This window comes from Ostrea edulis, chromosome 10, assembly GCF_947568905.1.
Source record: "Ostrea edulis chromosome 10, xbOstEdul1.1, whole genome shotgun sequence".
NCBI lineage: Eukaryota > Metazoa > Mollusca > Bivalvia > Ostreida > Ostreidae > Ostrea > Ostrea edulis.
This window is the reverse complement of record NC_079173.1, coordinates 33,502,498-33,526,035: the sequence shown is the minus strand read 5'-3', so window position 1 is coordinate 33,526,035 and position 23,538 is coordinate 33,502,498. Positions and strand designations below refer to the sequence as shown.

Genomic DNA, 23,538 nt, shown 5'->3' with positions numbered 1-23,538 from the left:
CACACACAATTCCTAGGTTCATTTCGCTCCTGGCAGGACAACCTGCAGTACAGGGGTGGTCAACAGCACCAAATATAGTATTATATAGGAGAGAGGAGAAAATCTTTGGCTGGACCGGGAATCGAATCCGGACCCCTGCATCACTAGTCAGGTGTTCTAACCACTGAGCTACCCAGGCCAATATCCATGGTCTGTATAGCCCTAACTACTGTAACAGTTGTTTGATTAAAGCTTCACATTGAAGGTGATTTGGCAAGCCCTATAGTTAACATCTGCTTGTCCTTCAACATTAGTATGTATAAATGCAGTATTCCAATAATATACAGAATTAATCAATTAGTCACATAAAAAATTCAACACCACTGGAAACGTGGCGGTATTGATTTCAGGATTAAATTAAGTTTTTCTCTTTAGTGAAGCCGATTATGCGGACATATCTACACTGTACCATAAAAAAAAAAACAACTATCATATAGATATTCGTTCCTTACATTTTTATTATATAGATAATCGTTCCTTACATTTATATTTTTTGACATTATATATATATGTATTTGAAAAATAATTTATGAATAACTACTGCATTTATTTTGATTGGGTGCGATGAGATTTGCACTGCAACGAATCTGAACTGTTGGTGATGCACGATGAGTGTAGTCATGTAATTTTTATTTGGAATGACTTTTGTCGTGCTAATCTCTGCCTACTATGTGCAAGGAATTATGGTATATCACACTTTTTAGATAGTTTAGCCAGGTGTCAAATATGAAAATTACACTTGTTATTTACAAGAATAACAGATGATCAGCGATTTAGTGTTGTTTGCTTACATTTAGGAATTTGATTTACACAAGCTATCATGGTGGATATCATAATTCCTCCACCTTTTTGCACTCTAATGATTGATTCATCCTTTATTTAATTTCAAAAGAAAATACTGCAGTCTTGCTGCGGAAGTCAGTTTTTCTGGAGCAGCATCAAACTTTTAAAAGATGTTTAAAATAAGTAGTGACTGTTCCCTTACTAAGAGTCTGCAGGCATTAGAAGTCATGAGCCTTTCAGATGAGTCCTTGAAAACCAAGGTCACAGTAGGTGGTGACACAATAAAAACAACTGCAGCTATGGTTCTTTAGTGCCATGCATGATGCAATGCATTGGACAAATTTTGTGTCACCTAAAGAAAAAGGTACGGTTGTATACATAAAAAGGCCCAAAAAATTTCTCTCTATAAAATGTGTCTGGAATTAACCTTAATCAGCGTTTTAAGAAAGTAAAATAAATGCCAGGTATACTATGTCAACAAAATCAGAATGATAGTCCTAAATGGATAGCATTATGACATCATGAATAAGACATTTCCCGCCTTTTTCTCAAAATAAGCCTGAAAACTGTCAAATGTCATACAAATTATTGCTCAGGAAAAGATGTGCGCATTTGTCGAGCAAAATGAAAATGATATATATTGTGTATTATTTTGAGATGAAAAACATGCTTCAATATAAATTTGCTCGACGCATGCGCTGTATGTTTTCTAAAAGGAAACTACCTGAATTTGTGGATATTTTCATTGAAAATGGCATTTTTGCAATTTTATGCCAACTTCAAGCTCTCGTCATATATATGACACAAATCATTTTGCTGATCAAACTGAGTGAATTTTGGGTTTGCTAAACTATTCCTTAATTGAATGCCATTTACTGGATTTGAGCTCCAAGTGAAATCATCAATATTTTGGGCCAGATGACTGTAGAAACTGTACCTACTTCTTAAGCTGGTAACTTCTTCACACTTGTGAAAAATTCTCAAATGGCAAACAACAAACTGAATAGGACACGTTCTGTAACCATTCGTAGATTGCCAGGGGGTGGCACTATTACAATATATGTCTGTTTTGAACTTTGAACTCAGAAACTGATTGCATACTACTGAAAGTTTAAGTGGGAGTTAGATAAGCTGTGCTATGCAATAGCTGATTGTATTCATGTAATTATACCGGTTAAAGAACTTGTAACTGATGGAAATATGGATGACAGACAATGTGGTAGAAGACACTGATATTGCATTAAAGAACAGCGTGATGGATAATTATCATTTAGCCCATGGATATTTTGAAAATGATTACATCCTTAAGAACATTGCTCCTGTGGGAAATGTCTGAGGCAAGTCAAAGTAAACACTACACAACAATTTTTGAAGAAAGGACTTTGAAGTAAGAAAAAAATGTATTGGTCACAAGGAAAATTGATTCAAAACTTAGGTTTTTTCCCCATATGACGTCTCAAATGTTGGATAATTATAAGTCTTGATTAGTATTGAATATATTTAACTTTTCAATAGAAGAAAAAAAATTACCTACAGTAACTGAAAAAAATCATCCACAGTCCTGCAGATATTGCTCCCGTGGGGATCAGGGTTAGTGTCCTCTGAGTACCCCTTGCTTTTCGTAGGTGTTAACTAAATGGGGGCAGTCCTTCGGATGAGACAGCAAAAAACAAGGCCCTGTGTCACAGCAGGTGTGGCATGATAAAGATCCCTCCCTGCTCAATGGCCGAGCATAGGCCTAAATTTTGCAGCCCTTCACCGGCAATGATGACATCTCTATAAGTGAAAATTCTCGAGCTGGACGTTAAACTATACAAAAACAACCCACAGATATTGAAAAAATAATCCACAGTACTCCCAAGGATACTGCAAAAATCATTCACATGCAGTTCCGCAGATTTTACCTGCTGAAATTATGAGAGTTTAAGAAAATTAGAATACACTAGCTGAAAATGTTTGTCTAAGGCAGTAAAACTATGCCTGATATATGTCAACCAAGAATGAAATGATGCAAACCAAATAAAGATAAGGTCCCCATGTTGGTTTTGGAGAAAAAAAATCTCTGAAAATTCAGATCAGATAAAAGAAGTGTGAAAGTCTTCAATAGGAAGGTTGGTAAAATTTTATAGTATGCATTTAAACAAGAGTTGTCAAAAGACGAGCAGGGAAGTGTCTGACTCTACTTATCCTTTCACCTCTGGTTCAAAAGATATAAAGTCAAGGTTAAAGTTTATGATAAGATGGTCAAAGTCCAAGGTAAAGGTCACTAGGTCAAGAGCCTTGGTGCCAAATGAAAGAAATCTATGTGTGAAATTTCAAAGCTCTATCCCCTTGGATCAAAAGATATAGCCAATTTAGATTAAAGATTTTTCCATAAAGTGTGACGATGCTGACACTGAGGTCATGACAATAGCTCTGTAACAGGAAGGGAGAAAATGCAACGGACCAGACCGGGATTCGAACCCGGGCCCCCTGAATCTCTAGTCAGGTGCTCTACCAACTGAGCTATCTGGCCACCGGTGATCGAACCCGGCTGACCGCTACAGCTCTCTGTACGTTTGTCCCAGTGAGCTAAAAACAAACACTATGAAAACCTGGAGTAGACCACTGTTCAGAAGCTGCTAAAACCTTCTGTATTTCCTCAGTCAGGTTATGTAGGAAGCCTATCCAGGTACATGACATTCATACAAAAAACGCTTCAATTTGTCATGTGTTACAGCCGTACAGGAGAATTGATACCATTCTTTAGCCTGAAGAAGTACCAAATTATATGGTTGATCAATTAGGAAATATTTAAGGACATTTAATAGAACAAAATGGATACAATTGCAGGTTTCATATGATTATTTCCTAGCTTAGTTTGGTCGTGTAATAAACATGATAAATACAAATTTACAAAAAATTTCCGAAAATAAGAGACTTTCATCATGTTCAAAAGTTGAAATAAATTACCCCTATCTATTCCAATTTTTCCTACTTTTACGCAAAATCATGAGAATTAGGTTACATTCCATGAAGTGAATTTAATTCATTTTATTTATTTAAAAACATGACAGTTTTCATTTTTGTCATTTAAAAAAAAGAAAGTTTGTAGCAAGTGTTGTTTTTTTCAAATACTGTCAGTCACATTTAAAGATATTGAAATCAGCTCTCTTCAGGAAGTGGGAAGCTTATATACTTACATTTTAAATGTGTAAATGTTAAGAATACCTTGAGTTGAAATTGGTGTATTGTCTGTAATGTCTGTAATGTCCACCATTTGATTACGTCAGCTGTACGTCAAGGACACCATTCACTAATTTGATCAAAGCTTACAGCTGATGAACAACAGGTCTTTGCTTGAAAGTTTTTGATTAGAAAATATAGATCGAGCACAGACAACAACTTTATAATATGATGCGCATAAGGGTAAGAGAAATATGTTTTTATCATAAATTTACCTTTCTAGGAATTTGCTACATTATAACTTATTATCTTCGGTCTATAGCATATTGTGTCCCCATGGAATATTTGCTGCATATCTAGAGGTCTATTATAGGTGAAGTTTTTAATTACCGGCACAATAACAGGCAGACTATGGTTTAAATTTATCGACCCTCTTGATTATTTGTCTGTCGATCTGGACAGACATTTAGGTTGCATGAACACTGCCTATGACTTCTTCTCAAGAACCACTAGCCCAATTTTGTCCAAACTTGCCACAAAGCATCCTTGAATGAAGGTATAAACAAATGAAGGGAACTGAGTGAGAGTCTATCTTGGTCTTTTTTTTTAAATAAAAAAAAAACTTCGTAATTTAAACAAAAACTTGAGAGTGATTTTGTGTTAATTAAAAACTTCCCAATCTGAACCAAAAAATTCATTAAATTTCCCATACTTAAAAAGGATTGAGACCTTGTCTCAGAATCTGTAGTGACAGCCCAGTCTGATCAGATAATGTTCTCAGAATCTGTCTGATCAGATAATGTTCTCAGAATCTGTCTGATCAGATAATGTTCTCAGAATCTGTAGTGACAGCCCTGTGTGATCAGATAATGTTCTCAGAATCTGTCTAATCAGATAATGTTCTCAGAACCTGTAGTGACAGCCCTGTCTGATCAGATAATGTTCCCAGAATCTGTCTGATCAGATGATGTTCTCAGAATCTGTAGTGACAGCCCTGTCTGATCAGATAATGTTCTCAGAATCTGTCTGATCAGATAATGTTCTCAGAATCTGTAGTGACAGCCCTGTCTGATCAGATAATGTTCTCAGAATCTGTCTGATCAGATAATGTTCTCAGAATCTGTAGTGACAGCCCTGTCTGATCAGATAATATTCTCAGAATCTGTCTGATCAGATAATGTTCTCAGAATCTGTAGTGACAGCCCTGTCTGATCAGATAATGTTCTCAGAATCTGTCTGATCAGATAATGTTCTCAGAATCTGTAGTGACAGCCCTGTCTGATCAGATAATATTCTCAGAATCTGTCTGATCAGATAATGTTCTCAGAATCTGTAGTGACAGCCCTGTGTTCTCAGAATCTGTTCTCAGAATCTGTAGTGACAGCCCTGTGTTCTCAGAATCTGTTCTCAGAATCTGTAGTGACAGCCCTGTGTTCTCAGAATCTGTTCTCAGAATCTGTAGTGACAGCCCTGTGTGATCAGATAATGTTCTCAGAATCTGTAGTGACAGCCCTGTGTGATCAGATAATGTTCTCAGAATCTGTAGTGACAGCCCTGTCTGATCAGATAATGTTCTGTAGTGACAGCCCTGTGTGATCAGATAATGTTCAGTCACAGACAGGTGAGTGATGTGGCCTGTTGCCCTCTTATTTGTGAATTTTGATGAATACCCCGGCATGGGGATCTGGGTTAGAATAGGTCCTCAGTATAGTGTACCCCTTGCATGTTGTAAGAGCTAGGGGACTAAATGGGGATGGTCCTTTGAATGAAACCGCAAAAACTGAAGTCCGGTGTCACAGCAAGTGTCCCTCCCAGCTCAAAGGCAGTAATTTGAGTAAACGCCGAGTATAATACTATAGGCCTAAATTTTGCAGCCCTTCACTGGCAATGGTGACTTTCCATGTGAGTGAAAGATTCTCAAGTGGAATGTTAAACAATATACAACCCAACCCTTTTAATGCATATAGGAAATGGACTGGATAAATTTCTGCTCACCACAACTGTATGAATAGCAAACTCGTCACAATTTTGCTGCATCATTGCTTGCTCTGCATGCATTTAACTTGTATTGAAGTGTACGGCTCATAAATGATTTAGCTATGAAGTGCTGTGTCAATATCAAAATGATCACAGAGTGTAAGTATTTTAAAATGGTTTCATTTTTTGTTTATAATGGAGAAAGATGTCAGGGAAATTTTTGGCAGTGCTTGGTTACTTACAAAGAAATGAACTTCTCTATCCCTGCAGAATCACCGTTTTATGTATATCTAATTGGATCACGTTTTAACACTTCAGAGAAAGGAACGTTATAGGCTAGTTACACAGGTAGTGTAACTTCTGACAAAATTTGAAAAAAACAAAGTTATCAGATTACCTCACCTGGGTTGTTCACCTTGAAATCGTTGACTTAAATTTGTAAAGAAAAAAAAAAAGAAATCTCCCAAGTGATAAGTTTTGATTAAATATAGTATTATATGTGTTAACAGTCCAGAGGTGGAGGGTCTCAGTGTTAACAGTCTAGAGGTGGAGGATCTCAATGTTAACTGTCCAGAGGTGGAGGATCTCAGTGTTAACAGTCTAGAGGTGGAGGATCTCGGTGTTAACAGTCTAGAGGTGGAGGATCTCAATGTTAACAGTCTAGAGGTGGAGGATCTCAATGTTAACTGTCTAGAGTTGGAGGATCTCGGTGTTAACAGTCTAGAGGTGAAGGATCTCAATGTTAACAGTTTAGAGGTGGAGGATCTCGGTGTTAACAGTCTAGAGGTGGAGGATCTCGGTGTCAACAGTCCAGAGGTGGAGGGTCTCGGTGTTAACAATCCAGGGGTGGAGGATCTCAGTGTTAACAGTCCAGGGGTGGAGGATTTTGGTGTTGTTTTAATTGTACGTTCTCTGTTAGGCTAGTACAAGATTACTGTAGTACATTACTGCTTCGTTAGTAGTAAGAAAAAAGTCATTATCAGTAACAGTGTCCAGCTGTACTACATCAGGAGGAGGTAAGTCAGTGAAACCTTGAAGGTGACCTAAATATATGATAGGCAGGGACTTCCTCAGTGTACAGTATCAATATATTAGTAGACTATAGAATTATGTGCTTTATTATCAGTATTTATATTTTAATTAACACAGGTGTAATATCGGATAAGACTGTATCACATGTTTAATAATCAGTGTGATAAGTGTGTACTTAATTCACAATTGTCCGAGATAATGAATGATTTAAAATTATGCTAAGTATGCAGACTGTTTTTGCAAAAGTTAAATCAATAAATGTGGAAACTGCTCTGAAGGACTCCCAAGATGGACATGGTAGATTATATTATTTTCTGATTCGCAGAGACAGTTTTTATCTCTCTTTTCCTACTGTCTCTAACTTTCTATACACTTAGATACTATGATAGCCTTATGTGAGTATTTAAGTTGACAAAATCGCTATTCAGTGTCAGTTCATGAGAATAATGCCATTTTAACCTCAGTTCAGAAAATTATAAAACTTTGAGTGCTGATAACTTGGAAGGAAATCCATTTAATTTGATGTAAGCAGATAAAGAAGTAGGCCCACAAAGTGTAAAATTCAGTCCAGTGAAACGGCCAAAATTTAACTAAAGCTTCATCAAATCATCTTCTTCATGAAAGTTAAGTGTACATTATCAGGGTGTTAAAAAAAAAACTTGCAACAGTGTACCTAAGATCTTCTGCCGCAAATATCATCAGATACAAGAAAATTTCATAAAATTACCACATTTTAGTGATAAAATGCTCAAATTTCATATAGAGCACAGACCTGGCTTATATTTATTTTGGTGTCAGTTTTAATATGACATCAGGAAGTTTTTAGTTTTGATAACCTACTTAAGGGCCAGACCTGGGCTACAATTATAAATAAACATGAAAGCTTCAAACTTCATGATTTTCAGGGACTCAGCAAAATATATCAATTTACTTTTATATTGTGAAAAATCAGTTGATGTATAATAAATGTTTAAATGTTGTAAATTGATTGTCAATTAAGTATTTTAGTTAATGACAATAACGTGACACTTGCAATGCCTACAATTTTCTTCGACGCTCCACATGATGCATTCATAATGTCCACATCATATAGGGGTCCCTCTGTATGGCAGGTGCCCTATAGTAATCTGTCTGTCGGTCCATTCCTGTGTCAGGACTTTTTATGGGATGTGATCACTTAAGTTTTCGTAGGAAGATTTTTATAAATTTTATGCATAATGCTTGGATTAGGCAAAGGAAGACCCCTGTCGATTTTCAGATTTATCAGGTGTGTTTTTACAGCGTTATGGACCTTAGAATTTTTTGATATTGTCAAAAGATATCACTTTCCTTAGCATGCAGTAACGTGAGAGTCCTTGAGAATTCTTTACATAGGATTTAAAGGTTAAATGCTTAGATTCCTATAGTATCATTTTGTCAGTCGTCCATCTGTCGACATTTTCTATATGGCACATGGTAACTTCATTTTCATAGATTTTATATTAGTAAGTACTTAATGGATTAGGCAGAGGAGGATAAATACATGAACTAGCTGTATATATACCTCTACACTATCACAACAATGCAGTAGTGGGTGCCAGTGAATTCATAATATTATCACTAGTTCTATTAGGCTTTATTCTGATGTTTGTTATTTACTGCTAAAGAAGTCACACACATAAAGTGTAATGATATGTACAAAATTATCTATCAAGCAAAACACAAAGTAAAAGAAGAGATTGTGATTGCAGCATACAGAGCTGTTTTCAGTTTTGAAATAGTGATAAACAAATGTAAATGTGGTAGTGGTCAGAGTCACTTAGCGTCAATATTTACACAGTTATTTGTTACGTTCAGTGTTGCCTAAAGGACAAAAAGATATTCAAAATTATCAGGTACTAAAAATGAACCCGTTCATGTGTCTCTGCGAGTTTAAAGTTTCTAACAGCGAAAGTTGAACTGTATTTGTTTGGTTTAGAGTTTAAGGGGAAAAGGTATTCTTCTCTAAATTTTTCATTGTGATTTTTAAATTACAGTTCACTGCACTAAATACTCGTCCTGGTGGCTTCATTGTGCAGTTGTTTTATTAAGTGACGAGAATATCACAGAAGCATGCTGATAGAAGGTAAGGAAAATTCTCAGTTCAAAATTAACAAGTTTCTGCAATCAAGAAAAAATTCAATGTAAATTAACCTATCTCAAATACTTTATTGTCTTATTTTTTAAATGAGTTCTGTTCCTTGCTTTTGGGAAAAATATGAGAGGATAATTTGAAATCTCGTGCCAACATCTCAGATTTGGCCGGATTACTTCTGAATTCACTGTAGTGTTTAATGGTTGGTTGTGTATTGTTTAACATCCCGCTTGGGAATTTTTCACTTATGGAGACATCACCATTGCTGGTGAAGACCGTCAAAAAAATAATCCATGATATTTAACAGCTTATGTTGTAGTATATGCTATTGTAACGTGTAATGTGGGTTCAAACCACGGATAATAATTTTTCTTAAACGTTTCCTACGTTTCTAAATGATTGCATTAAACTATAGTTCTAAACAATGATAATAAATCAATTTGAATCAAACACTGTGATTATTTCCTTATTGATTTATTATATGATTTTCCTCTAACTATTCCTTGCCTAGTTTAATCACTCGTGTTTCAGCCTCTGGTCTGAAACCACTGTTTCAGACGCTGTTTCAAACTACAAGTTTCAACCCTTTATTTATTTGAGCATTTGCTCCCGGGCTATCTTCTGAAGGAATAATGTCTCAAATGGTCCACCCGCAGTAATTTGAGGTCCCGCATATGAGACAATAAACCTTACCTAAATTCTGGATGTGAGATACGATCTTCTCTCTTCTCCGTCTATCAGCAAACTAACTTAGATGCGCAGAAGCGCCTTCTATTTATACCTCCGCTCAATTCTGCTGACTCATATACTAGTCTCCATAACGTTTGAGACAATGTACAACACACAAGGAATAGCTAATCATTGACAAGACTTTGATTGACCCTGATTGCCTCATTTACATAATCAAAGGAATTTTCATTACACTATAATATTTAGTGAATTTTTTGCATTTGATATTTTTACAAATTGTAAAGATTGCCATTTTTTCATGAATGCACTGCAGTAATGTGAACAATGCATGTATGAATCTTCATAAATATTAATAGTACATTTATTCTAATAGCTGGGAATTCCGAAAGAAATGAAAGTAGAATGTAAATATGATCTTGAAAACACATTAAGGTATGAACTGCAATGCTTCATCCCGGCATACTTTTCATGAAGCACATTTTAATATACTTTTCATGAGGTGCATTTTGGTATACATTTCATGAAGCGTGCCAGATTGAAGCATTGCAGTTCATGCTTTTGTGCATTTTTAAAATTGAAATTCATTTCTTAAGTGAAAAACTATGGAATATTAGTACATATAATATGATATAATGGTCTGCTTGTTCGTCTCAAGTACTAATTTTTAAGGACTAGTGGTTGACCGAATTCTGGTTGGGCCCTGAATTTGCTGGTGATATATTTCCAACTTGTGACCACCAGCTAAATGATGAGTTTTCCTGGTAGTCCTGGCAAACTACACCAGCTAAATGATGAGTTTTCCTGGTAGTCCTGGCAAACTACACCAGCTAAATGATGAGTTTTCCTGGTAGTCCTGGCAAACTACACCAGCTAAATGATGAGTTTTCCTGGTAGTCCTGGCAAACTACACCAGCTAAATGATGAGTTTTCCTGGTAGTCCTGGCAAACTACACCAGCTAAATGATGAGTTTTCCTGGTAGTCCTGGCAAACTACACCAGCTAAATGATGAGTTTTCCTGGTAGTCCTGGCAAACTACACCAGCTAAATGATGAGTTTTCCTGGTAGTCCTGGCAAACTACACCAGCTAAATGATGAGTTTTCCTGGTAGTCCTGGCAAACTACACCAGCTAAATGATGAATTTTCCTGGTAGTCCTGGCAAACTACACCAGCTAAATGATGAATTTTCCTGGTAGTCCTGGCAAACTACACCAGCTAAATGATGAGTTTTCCTGGTAGTCCTGGCAAACTACACCAGCTAAATGATGAGTTTTCCTGGTAGTCCTGGCAAACTACACCAGCTAAATGATAAGTTTTCCTGGTAGTGCTGGCAAACTACACCAGCTAAATGATGAGTTTTCCTGGTAGTCCTGGCAAACTACACCAGCTAAATGATGAATTTTCCTGGTAGTCCTGGCAAACTACACCAGCTAAATGATGAATTTTCCTGGTAGTCCTGGCAAACTACACCAGCTAAATGATAAGTTTTCCTGGTAGTGCTGGCAAACTACACCAGCTAAATGATGAGTTTTCCTGGTAGTCCTGGCAAACTACACCAGCTAAATGATGAATTTTCCTGGTAGTCCTGGCAAACTACACCAGCTAAATGATGAATTTTCCTGGTAGTCCTGGCAAACTACACCAGCTAAATGATGAGTTTTCCTGGTAGTCCTGGCAAACTACACCAGCTAAATGATGAATTTTCCTGGTAGTCCTGGCAAACTACACCAGCTAAATGATGAATTTTCCTGGTAGTCCTGGCAAACTACACCAGCTAAATGATGAGTTTTCCTGGTAGTCCTGGCAAACTACACCAGCTAAATGATGAGTTTTCCTGGTAGTCCTGGCAAACTACACCAGCTAAATGATAAGTTTTCCTGGTAGTGCTGGCAAACTACACCAGCTAAATGATGAGTTTTCCTGGTAGTGCTGGCAAACTACACCAGCTAAATGATGAGTTTTCCTGGTAGTCCTGGCAAACTACAGAATAATTTGCTATTGCCTGGTCTGTAACCTTCGTTGTTTGTTGTGCACTGGTCACTCAGAACCTGTACCTTATTTTAAAAAAAAATGTTCACAATATCAAATGTCGACAGATTCGCGCAAGAGCAAATCTTCATTTGTAGATGCTTGTAAACCTTATGGTTTTGTGCTAATAAACTGAACTTAATATTCCAACATATCAGGCACGTAGAACCAGGGTGCTGACCCTTCACTTTTTGAACAACGTTAAATTTTCATATGTAAACTAAATTATTTTCGCATGTGAAGTAAGATTAATTAGTGGATTGACCCCCATCCCACCCTTTTGGTGGTAGTAATGAATGGTAAAAATGTAATAATGAATGAACTGATGAATTGAAGGACGGAACGTAGCCCCCTCCCTCCCTCCAATTTAGGAGTGTGAAGTTTGGGCAAAAGAGAAATTTTTAGGTTCCCTTTCTGCTTGTCAACATTGTAGAAGACAATTTCTCCGATGACTGTCCCTATACACATTGAAAAACGATCCTACGTGTTTGTGTACTATTCTAAATCTTTCCAAAATAATCACTCAGCAATATGAGTTAATTGTTTTTTAAATTTGCAGCCGTCATGTATAAATTAAGTGGCGGCCACCAGATGAATTAGATGGCGACTGCCAGTTAAATTAAATGGCGGCTGCCACATAAATTAAGTGGTGGCTGCCAGATAAAATAAGTGGTGGCCACCAGTTAAATGAATATTAATTCTATACCCTGGCACCTGTCGGCTTCCGTAAATATGTCTAATTTTACAAAAAAATTGTTTTCAGATTGAAGGGGGTTCGGGTACATTTTGGGGGGGATCAAATGGGGTGTGTGTGTTTTAGAGGTGGCTAATTACACCAAAGTTTTATTTAATGGCTCGTTAAAAACCCTCTTATGTATGATTTTACCATCGAAAGAGTGATACAATCTTCCAATTATTTTATGTGAGTTCTTTCAAGAATATGATACAAATTACTGCAATTTGATCACCATTGTTGTAATGAACACCTTTAGGTCAGGCCAAAATAAAAATATTGTTTGTTTCCCCTCGCCCGACCGAGTCTGAAAATTCACACCGACCCATAAGTTTTTATTACGCCATTCTGGTGAAGTTTTTTTTTTAATTTTAAGAAAAATTCAAGGTCGTTTCTGGTGCAGATCAGTATTTTATAATGACAAAAATTTTCTATATCTTCTTTGGTTTCAATCCAAAATTAAAAAATAATGATAATACGAATACAGGAGGTGTTCTGGTCCGAAATCTAGAAATTTCGCTGCCTCCAGCTGGAGGCGGCATTCTCTGGCTGATTTCAAATACCTACAAGCCGAATTTAATTTTAAGCTCATAACTAATCAATAAAACGATTCTTCTTGTACTAACTAATATCGATATTATGGGTTCTTTCATCACATAAACAGTCTCTTGAAAACATTTTATCAAACTGTCAAGCTTTGTTTTGAGTCACGAGACTCGTTTGCTCAAATGCCAGTGAAAATTCGGTTGACTACAATTGTTGGCTTCTGTTTAATATCGAATTTTGGATTGATATTTTCTTTTAATCGATATTAATAAGTACAAGAATCATGATTGTTTTATGATTAGTTACAAGTGAGTTTAACATTGAATTCGGCTCGCAATTCGGACTAGTGATCTGCAAGATCGAGATGGAGAAATGTTGTCTATACGAGGAGCGAGGAAACAAGAGAATTCGGGGCATCCAGTTTGCAAGTTGTGTTCTTCAGTAGGGGAAAGTGTTGATATTTCGGACGGATGCGATATTTTTGACAGTCAATCAGAAGCATTCTCAATTTAACTTATTTCTGAACTAATGCTATATTTACAAACTGGAAAACACCTAATTATATGCACATGTGTAACTCAGCTCTGATTGGTTGATGTCAGCATCCATTTTGTTTGATCGGCAAAATCAAGTCCCGTTGAAACGTTTTCTGGTAAACTAGATCTACCGATATCATTTAAAAATATAATGAAAATCACTATCATATACAAATTAAGATAATGTGCAAAAAACAAAAGCATAAAATGTCAGTGAACCATAAATAAAAGACAGCAACCGAGTTTACCAATTTTATAACACCATGTGTCCAAAACTAACACCATTGTCCATAGTTGCAACATTCTCCCTAACTTTATTTAAGTGTTAGTATGTGGTATAAATAGCAGAGAAAATTCTGATGAAACCCAATGTTCGTCGAATCAACCAATATGTATACATGTAGTCCAATGCCTAAGTTTAGTGGTTAGATAATGAGCATTTCCAAAATACATGAAGTACTGTCCGAAATATCGACACCTTTCCTAATTGCAAAACGTGGCAATCAAAGCAGAATTTACGCGAGAACTGACTATACGAGTTTGATGAGGAAACATGGATGATGTGCTTCACGACGTTTGGTATCGGGCATTGTTTATGGTTATGGGAATTTCATAATAAATAAAATTCTGCTAGCTAAAAAAAAAAAAACTTTTTACCTACCTACCGACCTTCCTCTGAAATTTAGGGTCGGGAGAGGGGAAACAAACATATTTTTAAATGTGGCCTCACCATTGTTGTAATGAACACCTTTAGGTCACCATTGTTGTAATGAACACCTTTAGGTCACCATTGTTGTAATGAACACCTTTAGGTCATCATTGTTGTAATGAACACCTTTAGGTCACCATTGTTGTAATGAACACTTTTACATTACCATTGTTGTAATGAACACCTTTAGGTCACCATTGTTGTAATGAACACCTTTACATCACCTTTGTTGTAATGAACACCGTTACATCACTATTGTTGTAATGAACACCTTTAGGTCACCATTGTTGTAATGAACACCTTTAGGTCACCATTGTTGTAATGAACACCTTTACATCACCATTGTTGTAATGAACACCTTTAGGTCACCATTGTTGTAATGAACACCTTTACATCACGATTGTTGTAATGAACACCTTTAGGTCACCATTGTTGTAATGAACACCTTTAGGTCACCATTGTTGTAATGAACACCTTTAGGTCACCATTGTTGTAATGAACACCTTTAGGTCACCTTTGTTGTAATGAACACCTTTACATCACTATTGTTGTAATGAACACCTTTACATTTCTATTGTTGTAATGAACACCTTTACATCACCATTGTTGTAATGAACACCTTTAGGTCACCATTCTTGTAATGAACACCTTTACATCACCATTGTTGTAATGAACACCTTTACATCACCATTGTTGTAATGAACACCTTTACATCACCATTGTAGTAATGAACACCTTTAGGTCACCAATGTTGTAATGAACACCTTTAGGTCACCATTGTTGTAATGAACACCTTTAGGTCACCATTGTTGTAATGAACACCTTTAGGTCACTATTCTTGTAATGAACACCTTTAGGTGACCTTTGTTGTAATGAACACCTTTAGATCACGATTGTTGTAATGAACATCTTTACACCGCCATTGTTGTATGAATACCTTTAGGTCACCATTGTTGTAATGAACACCTTTAGGTCATCAATGTTGTAATGAACACCTTTAGGTCACCATTCTTGTAATGAACACCTTTAGGTGACCTTTGTTGTAATGAACACCTTTAGGTCACTATTCTTGTAATGAACACCTTTAGGTGACCTTTGTTGTAATGAACACCTTTACATTACCATTGTTGTAATGAACACCTTTAGGTCACCATTGTTGTAATGAACACCTTTACATCACCATTGTTGTAATGAACACCTTTAGGTCACCGTTTTTGTAATGAACACCTTTAGGTGACCTTTGTTGTAATGAACACCTTTACATCACCATTGTTGTAATGAACACCTTTAGGTCACCGTTTTTGTAATGAACACCTTTAGGTCACCATTGTTGTAATGAACACTTATAGGTCACCATTGTTGTAATGAACATCTTTACATCACCATTGTTGTAATGAACACCTTTAGGTCACCATTGTTGTAATGAACACTTATAGGTCACGATTGTTGTAATGAACACCTTTAGGTCACTGTTCTTGTAATGAACACCTTTAGGTGACCTTTGTTGTAATGAACACCTTTACATTTCTATTGTTGTAATGAACATCTTTACATCACCATTGTTGTAATGAACACCTTTAGGTCACCATTTTTGTAATGAACACCTTTAGGTCACCATTGTTGTAATGAACACCTTTAGGTCACCATTGTTGTAATGAACACTGTTACATCACCATTGTTGTAATGTCAACACCTTTAGGTCACCATTGTTGTAATGAACACCTTTAGGTCACCATTGTTGTAATGAACACCTTTACATACCTTTGTTGTAATGAACACCTTTAGGTTACCATTGTTGTAATGAACACCTTTAGGTCACCATTCTTGTAATGAACACCTTTACATCACTATTGTTGTAGTGAACACCTTTAGGTCACCATTCTTGTAATGAACACCTTTAGGTCACCATTGTTGTAATGAACACCTTTAGGTCACCATTGTTGTAATGAACACCTTTACATCACTATTGTTGTAATGAACACCTTTAGGTCACTATTGTTGTAATGAACACCTTTAGGTCACCATTGTTGTAATGAACACCTTTAGGTCACCATTGTTGTAATGAACACCTTTAGGTCACCATTGTTGTAATGAACACCTTTACATCACTATTGTTGTAATGAACACCTTTAGGTCACCATTGTTGTAATGAACACCTTTAGGTCACCATTGTTGTAATGAACACCTTTAGGTCACCATTGTTGTAATGAACACCTTTAGGTCACCATTGTTGTAATGAACACCTTTAGGTCACCTTTGTTGTAATGAACACCTTTACATCACTATTGTTGTAATGAACACCTTTACATTTCTATTGTTGTAATGAACACCTTTACATCACCATTGTTGTAATGAACACCTTTAGGTCACCATTCTTGTAATGAACACCTTTACATCACCATTCTTGTAATGAACACCTTTACATCACCATTGTTGTAATGAACACCTTTACATCACCATTGTAGTAATGAACACCTTTAGGTCACCAATGTTGTAATGAACACCTTTAGGTCACCATTGTTGTAATGAACACCTTTAGGTCACCATTGTTGTAATGAACACCTTTAGGTCACTATTCTTGTAATGAACACCTTTAGGTGACCTTTGTTGTAATGAACACCTTTAGATCACGATTGTTGTAATGAACATCTTTACATCACCATTGTTGTAATGAACACCTTTACATCACCATTGTTGTAATGAACACCTTTAGGTCACCAATGTTGTAATGAACACCTTTAGGTCACCATTGTTGTAATGAACACCTTTAAGTCACTATTCTTGTAATGAACACCTTTAGGTGACCTTTGTTGTAATGAACACCTTTAGGTCACCATTGTTGTAATGAACACCTTTACATCACCATTGTTGTAATGAACACCTTTAGGTCACCATTTTTGTAATGAACACGTGAGGCCTATATCCTGATCAGGTAAACGGAGTTATCCGTAGTCAAAATATGTGTGCCAAGAACGGCCTAACAATCGGTATGGAACACGTCGGACAGCATTTGACCCAATGATAGGTTGTATTGACAAACTAGATCGTTATAACGACCATAGAATTTGCGAAATGTTGACTTCAATCGAGACAGCAGTCACATGACACATTTTATCCAATGACATAATGTCGTTCTAGTACAAGGCAAAATAATTAAAATTGAAACTCACTCAGTTCTGACTGTTTTGAGAAAACAAGAGAGCACTGTACAGGATCAGCACAAAGCAGAGCTCCTTTCATAGAACTGGTCAAAACCAGTACCAAGCAGACTGCAATGCTTGTAGAGCTACATGTAGCTCACAGTTGCTGTTCTCTCCATTTCACAGACATATCATACCTGTATTGAGTGAGTGGTAAATGGCAAAATATTCAAGCATTTCATATTGAGAAAATGTAAATTTAAGAATTAAATGATTGGTTTACTTGACTTTTTTAAAATTACATATATTGGGCCTTGAAATTTTTTCAATGGGCATTATTCAGTATATCCGTGTAAGATTATTCTTTATAGCCACGTCTTTATAGGTATCTGTCTGTTACAAAATGTGAAGTTCAAAAGTTCACAATGTAGGGCTGTGTCATATTATCATGAACTTGTACATAGCATAAATCATTGATAGGTAGTTCAGTACCTTCCATTGAACTGAACAATTTAATCCATCTGCCCCCTCCTCCTCCCCCCACCCCCCTCCTTTGGGCTAAACATTTTTAACAAAAATTGTCACTTTGTAGTTTGAAATCCACCATTTCTAACAGAAAAGGTACTACGGTATCCTGGGTCACACACACATCCCCCCTCCCTTGAAAATTTTCTGGATCCACCTCTGTAAATCACAAATCATTTTAGATTTCCCTAACTGAATTATTGTGTGCATGCATTTTTAAAAAAGTATAGAAGATGTGCATAAATTCTCTTTAGTGTAGTAAAATAGTAGCCTCCCATGCTTCAGCTGGGTTTTTTTCTGAATGAAATTTGTCATTGTGGCAAACATTAATGAATGTCTTAGATCACTGGACCTGATCTGACTGTTCTGATAAAAACCATTTAACTTCATTTGTGGGTAATATCGAGAGACCTCGGACACTAGGAGTCTGACATAGATTAATGATTTAACAGGTAGAAGACATGGTTATGGTCAGTCGACAGTCCAGATTTTCTAGTGTGTGGACAATGCAATGAAAGCTAGGTACTGGTTTATCTTTCCAGTTTACCTGTACACAGGTGGGATGTATGCACAAATTCTCTCTTTAGAAGGCAGGTTTGTCACGTAATAGATAAAAAGAATTGTGTCAACATAATCATTCTGTGTCAAAGGGGACTTCACTTAAAAGGTAAAAATTCATAGACTTGTAGCTGAATACTAAGATTATTTTTTTTAAAAAGTGTCATTTTCATATTAATTCAGTTGTTGCTAGGTTTAATAGCAGCACATATTATGTTGCCTAAGGGTTAATAGCAGCACAGATTATGTTGCTAGGTTTAATAGCAGCACAGATTATGTTGCTAGGTTTAATAGCAGCACAGATTATGTTGTAGTGGTTTGTATTTTTTAAATGATACTATGTGATAATAAAATTGATGCAGTAGTGATATTGATGATATATAGCGATACGGACTCATTGATGAATGGAGACTCGGAGAGGGGTGGGAGGGGGAGGCCAGGGGATAGGAAGAGAGAGAGAAAGAGGCCAGGATAGGAAGAGAGAGAGAGAGAGAGAGAGGGAGGCCAGGGGATAGGAAGAGAGAGAGAAGAGAGGGAGGCCAGAGGATAGGAAGAGAGAGAGGGAAGAGGGAGGCCAGGGGATAGGAAGAGAGAGAGGGAAGAGGGAGGCCAGGGGATAGGAAGAGAGAGGGGGAAGAGGGAGGCCAGGGGATAGGAAGAGAGAGAGAGGGAAGAGGGAGGCCAGGGGATAGGAAGAGAGAGAGAGGAGAGGGAGAAAGAGGGGAAGGAAAGAGAGAAGAGAGGGGGAAGGAGAGAAGAGAGAGAGTACATGTATTAAGATTCATAAGTAGAAAAGAGGGAGCATTTAACCTGATGTTATTAGTACTTGATAAAACCTGCTAGGATGAATTGGGCCCTGGGTTTTAATTAGCTGAGCCTATTTATCCAGAGAAATAGAATGTTGATAGGTAGGAATATTAACTGTCATCATTCTAGATTCTGTGGTATGATAGGATTCTCTTCAACATGGTTGTTTTCTCAGCATTAAAAGCCTTATTTTACAGTATTGATTTGTCTGTTTTCAAATCCATTAATGCAAAGAGGAATCCAAATTGCAGGACGATCTTTGGTTTGAAATTTAAATGGATTAATCATTTTGTAAGTGACATCTTGACTGAGTAAAGAGTAACACTTAAAACTAATGAAAATTTCTCATTCATAATGAAATGTGAGTTGTAATCCGAGTTAAAATGCAATCAAATTGCAAAGTTGTTGGTATTAAAAATAAAAAATTAAGAAACACAGAGAGAGAGAGAGAGTCTTGATTTTTTGTCCTCATATGATCGAGGTGTTCTACATTTATATGTGTTTTGTTTGTTGATTTCACATCCTCACTCACACCAGCTTTAGGTGAAGTGCCACAAATTCAGCTCTATATCTGTAGACATGGTGCTTACAGATGTAGCAGTTAGTCCTATATTTGTAGACATGGTGCTTACAGATGTAGCAGTTAGTTTTATATCTGTAGACATGGTGCTTACAGATGTAGCAGTTAGTTTTATATCTGTAGACATGGTGCTTACAGATGTAGCAGTTAGTCCTATATTTGTAGACATGGTGCTTATTGATGTAGCAGTTAGCTTTATATCTGTAGACATTGATTGTGCTTAGAGATGTAGCAGTTAGCTTTATATCTGTAGACATGGTGCTTACAGATGTAGCAGTACGCAGTGGTGGATTTAAGCGGGGGGAGGGGGGGGGGGCAAAAGGGGCTTCCCCCATTTTTTTTTTGCCTCAAATTTACAAGGCCTAGGCCCCCCCCCCCCCCCTTCGCCACATGTTTACAAGGCATTCATTAGCATGTACAAATAATAAACTCTCTAAAATGAGCTTCTGTGATGATGTATAACCTTAATTTTTTATGTGAAATCTTTTAAATACATTAGACAGTAGATTTTAATCATTAAAAGTGAAAAACAAAATTTTGGGGAAAATCGTGAATTAGTCCCTTTAAAGATGATCCCTAAAAATGAAAATGTTTTTTAAAAAACTATGTGTTGGTGTTGGTGTGCTAAAGCAATTCTTCCTAGCTGGTGTATAAAAGAGTGTTTGAATGGTATTTTTGATACAGTTGTATGTTGTGGATGTTTTCCGTGGTAAATGATGTTCTTGTCTGTTGCAAATTTCCTATCAATCAATTAAAAGAACACAATTTCTATAGGGTATGATCTTTAATTGTACGGTGATGATGAAGTGCCCGTTTAACAAAAGTAACACATGGATTTGTCAGTGCTCCTATAGTGTGTAGGTGTGTCATGAAATGGATTTTTTGTCTTAATTAAACAGAAGCTTTAGACAAACAGACAGACGGGAAGAATTTTGATATGGGGCCCATTGACAGTGTCACAACTCAAGACCAAAACTACTTTTTATGTTTTTAAATTAGAATTGATGACAAATCAAAAGAAATATGCATGGCTACATTTTCAGAAGTTTATACATCAATGGAAACATTTTTGACTAGTTTTTAGATTATGTGTCTTAATGATGTACATATTAATGTAAGACAGTTTGTAAAACACTCCCCAACTGTATGCTTTAATGGATAAAAAATTATTGTTCCATCAGTCCTTATTTGTATAGTATTGATTTCACTACCCAACATCAATAATTGAAAGTTTATATATTTTGCATTTGCTCTGATAAAGATTTCTTGATGTCCTGTAATTCGAGCCTGATTACATGGACAGACTCCTCATGTTGAATGTCAGAAGCAAAAGATCGCTATTGGAGTTTAAATTCAATTTGGTTTGAGTTTTGTTTCCCTTGGGTAATTAATGAGAATCTTTCCTATCAACATTTGCTAATTATGTCTGTGTATTTTTCAGATGATGTGGTTATAAAGATCTGTGTTGGACTCTTCTCAACAGACAAGATGCGATGATAAGTTGTCAAATATAAACACACTCCTGGCCCAACTATTAAGTGCAGATGTCATATGTACTTATTGACAGATTCACAGTCGGTAATTAACAAAGACCTGTGAGTGAAAATTAAACAGGTTCGTCTGAAGTCTGACCTAATTATACCAAGGCTTTGTTTCCTTGATCAAATTTATTGAGCTGAATATATCATAGTACTCTATCATTTGCTGTAGGGAAGTGAACGTCCCATGCAAGAGCACACTTCATATTGAAGTCGTGTCGGGGAAATTTGGTATAGAGACTTTGACACATTTTTTTGTCAATTAAATATCAAAGATGTCATGTTATAGGAGAGTGTATTTAGACGGATATTTACTTTGACAAATGGTGTTTAACAAAAACTGACTGAAGGAGCTTTCCTAGAATGTTTTAATCCCCTACTGTCATGTGATTGACTCGATATTGTCTTGTCACAGAAACCGTGGAGCACGGTGTCTAAATCTGGAGGGAATGACACTCTTTCATGTTTGTGAAGATTAATTCTACTGGAAATAATTTACAAATACAAGTGCATGGATCTTAGGAGTCACTAAGACATTTTTTTCTCGGTCCGTTATCTGATTTTTAATCAATTTTCTCTGTTTGGAATTACCGGTGTAACAACACATTCTCGTAATAATATTTACACGGTGGATTTGTTCATTAAGTGAATTTCCTATAGTTCCTTGTCAGTGAAAAGTTTGTTTTTTATGATAAGCTCTGGATTAATAAGAAATTTCCGCATCTTCTTGCCAGTGAATTCTCGTCATGGCCAGTTCCGAACACTCCAAATCCTGGGATGACTGCCCCCTGTCTCCGCACGAGATCATCAAATCCAAACAACGCTTCCGAGTAGATGAGGTGAGTTAAGGTATAGTCCTAGAGTTAAGTATGTCATATGTTGAGGTACTCCGCATAGTCAGGTGTGTCATGTAGCCAAGTATGCAGTCCTCAGCTGGGCCCAAAACTGGAATAAACTTATATATGGTGAAGACTATTTCATATAGTTAAGTATATAGTTATAGTCAGGTATGTGATATAGGTATGTCATGTAATTATGTTTAATTCATAAAAAAAATAGTGTAGGACTAATTATTACAGTGTTGGTCAGTCTGACATAGTTACATTTCACATACTGAGAGCAGAATGTCAGAACTACATTGTATGAGAAGAATGAAAGGCCATGTCAATAATTGTATAATAGTATTGATGATTCTATCAGTGCAATGAAATAGACGGCATTATAAATGGACACTGTTGATGATATCCATGCCGTGTCTATAATCCTTAATTCCTAGATTGAGTATTATTTACTTTGTTCATGCATGGACTACTATTTACTTTTTATTATATTGATAATCAATTGTTTATCCTATTACAATGTGCTTGGGTAGGTGGTCATTTTCTGTGGTCACAGCAGTGAATTTTTACTACCCACCATGGTACATGTAGTTTATCACGGAATGATTTCATGCCTAATCTATTCCAATGTCCATGATGTTCGGACAGGTAAATCTATTCCAATGTCTGGACAAGTAAATTTATCCCAATGTCCGGACAGGTAAATCTATTCCAGTGTCCGGACAGGTAAATTTATTGCAATGTCTGGACAGGTAAATCTATTACAATGTCTGGACAGGTAAATCGAATGTCCGAACAGGTAAATTTATTCCAATGTCCAGACAGGTGAATTTATTCCAATGTCCAGACAGGTAAATTTATTGCAATGTCCAGATAGGTAAATTTAATCCAATGTCCGAACAGGTAAATCTATTCGAATGTCCAGACAGGTAAATTTATTCCAATGTCCCGACAGGTAAATCGAATGTCTGGACAGGTGAATTTAATGTCTGGACAGGTGGATTTTATTCCAGTGTATTGAATTTATTCCAATTGCAGGCAATTGCAAAATGTCTCTGCAGTCATGTTGCAGACTTGCTAAAAACATTTATAATATGACTGACCAATAAACTAACTGAACACAAGTCTCTGTTGGAGAGATTGACCAATAAACTCACTGAACACAAGTCTGTTGGGGAGATTAAGTGTCTGGATATTCTGC

At 36.4% G+C, this 23,538-nt stretch overlaps 1 protein-coding gene and 1 non-coding gene across 3 annotated transcripts in view; one reads left to right on the top strand and one right to left on the bottom strand.

The window, feature by feature from the left end:
- The window catches only part of LOC125665844 (5'-AMP-activated protein kinase subunit gamma-1-like), a 167,787-nt gene that overhangs the window by 4,039 nt on the left and 140,210 nt on the right, over positions 1-23,538 (top strand). The window contains exons 1-3 of one of the 2 annotated variants that reach the window (XM_056151054.1): positions 9,006-9,100; positions 21,402-21,574; positions 22,233-22,337. In XM_056151054.1, coding sequence (XP_056007029.1) covers positions 22,245-22,337 — 93 coding nt within the window. In that variant the 5' untranslated portion in view covers positions 9,006-9,100; positions 21,402-21,574; positions 22,233-22,244. Of the gene's footprint in view, positions 1-9,005; positions 9,101-21,401; positions 22,338-23,538 lie in introns of those variants that run through there. The other variant, XM_056151053.1, reaches the window with a different exon arrangement.
- Positions 3,265-3,337, bottom strand: Trnas-aga (transfer RNA serine (anticodon AGA)). Its single transcript has one exon. It is a non-coding gene; the product is annotated as a tRNA-Ser (tRNA).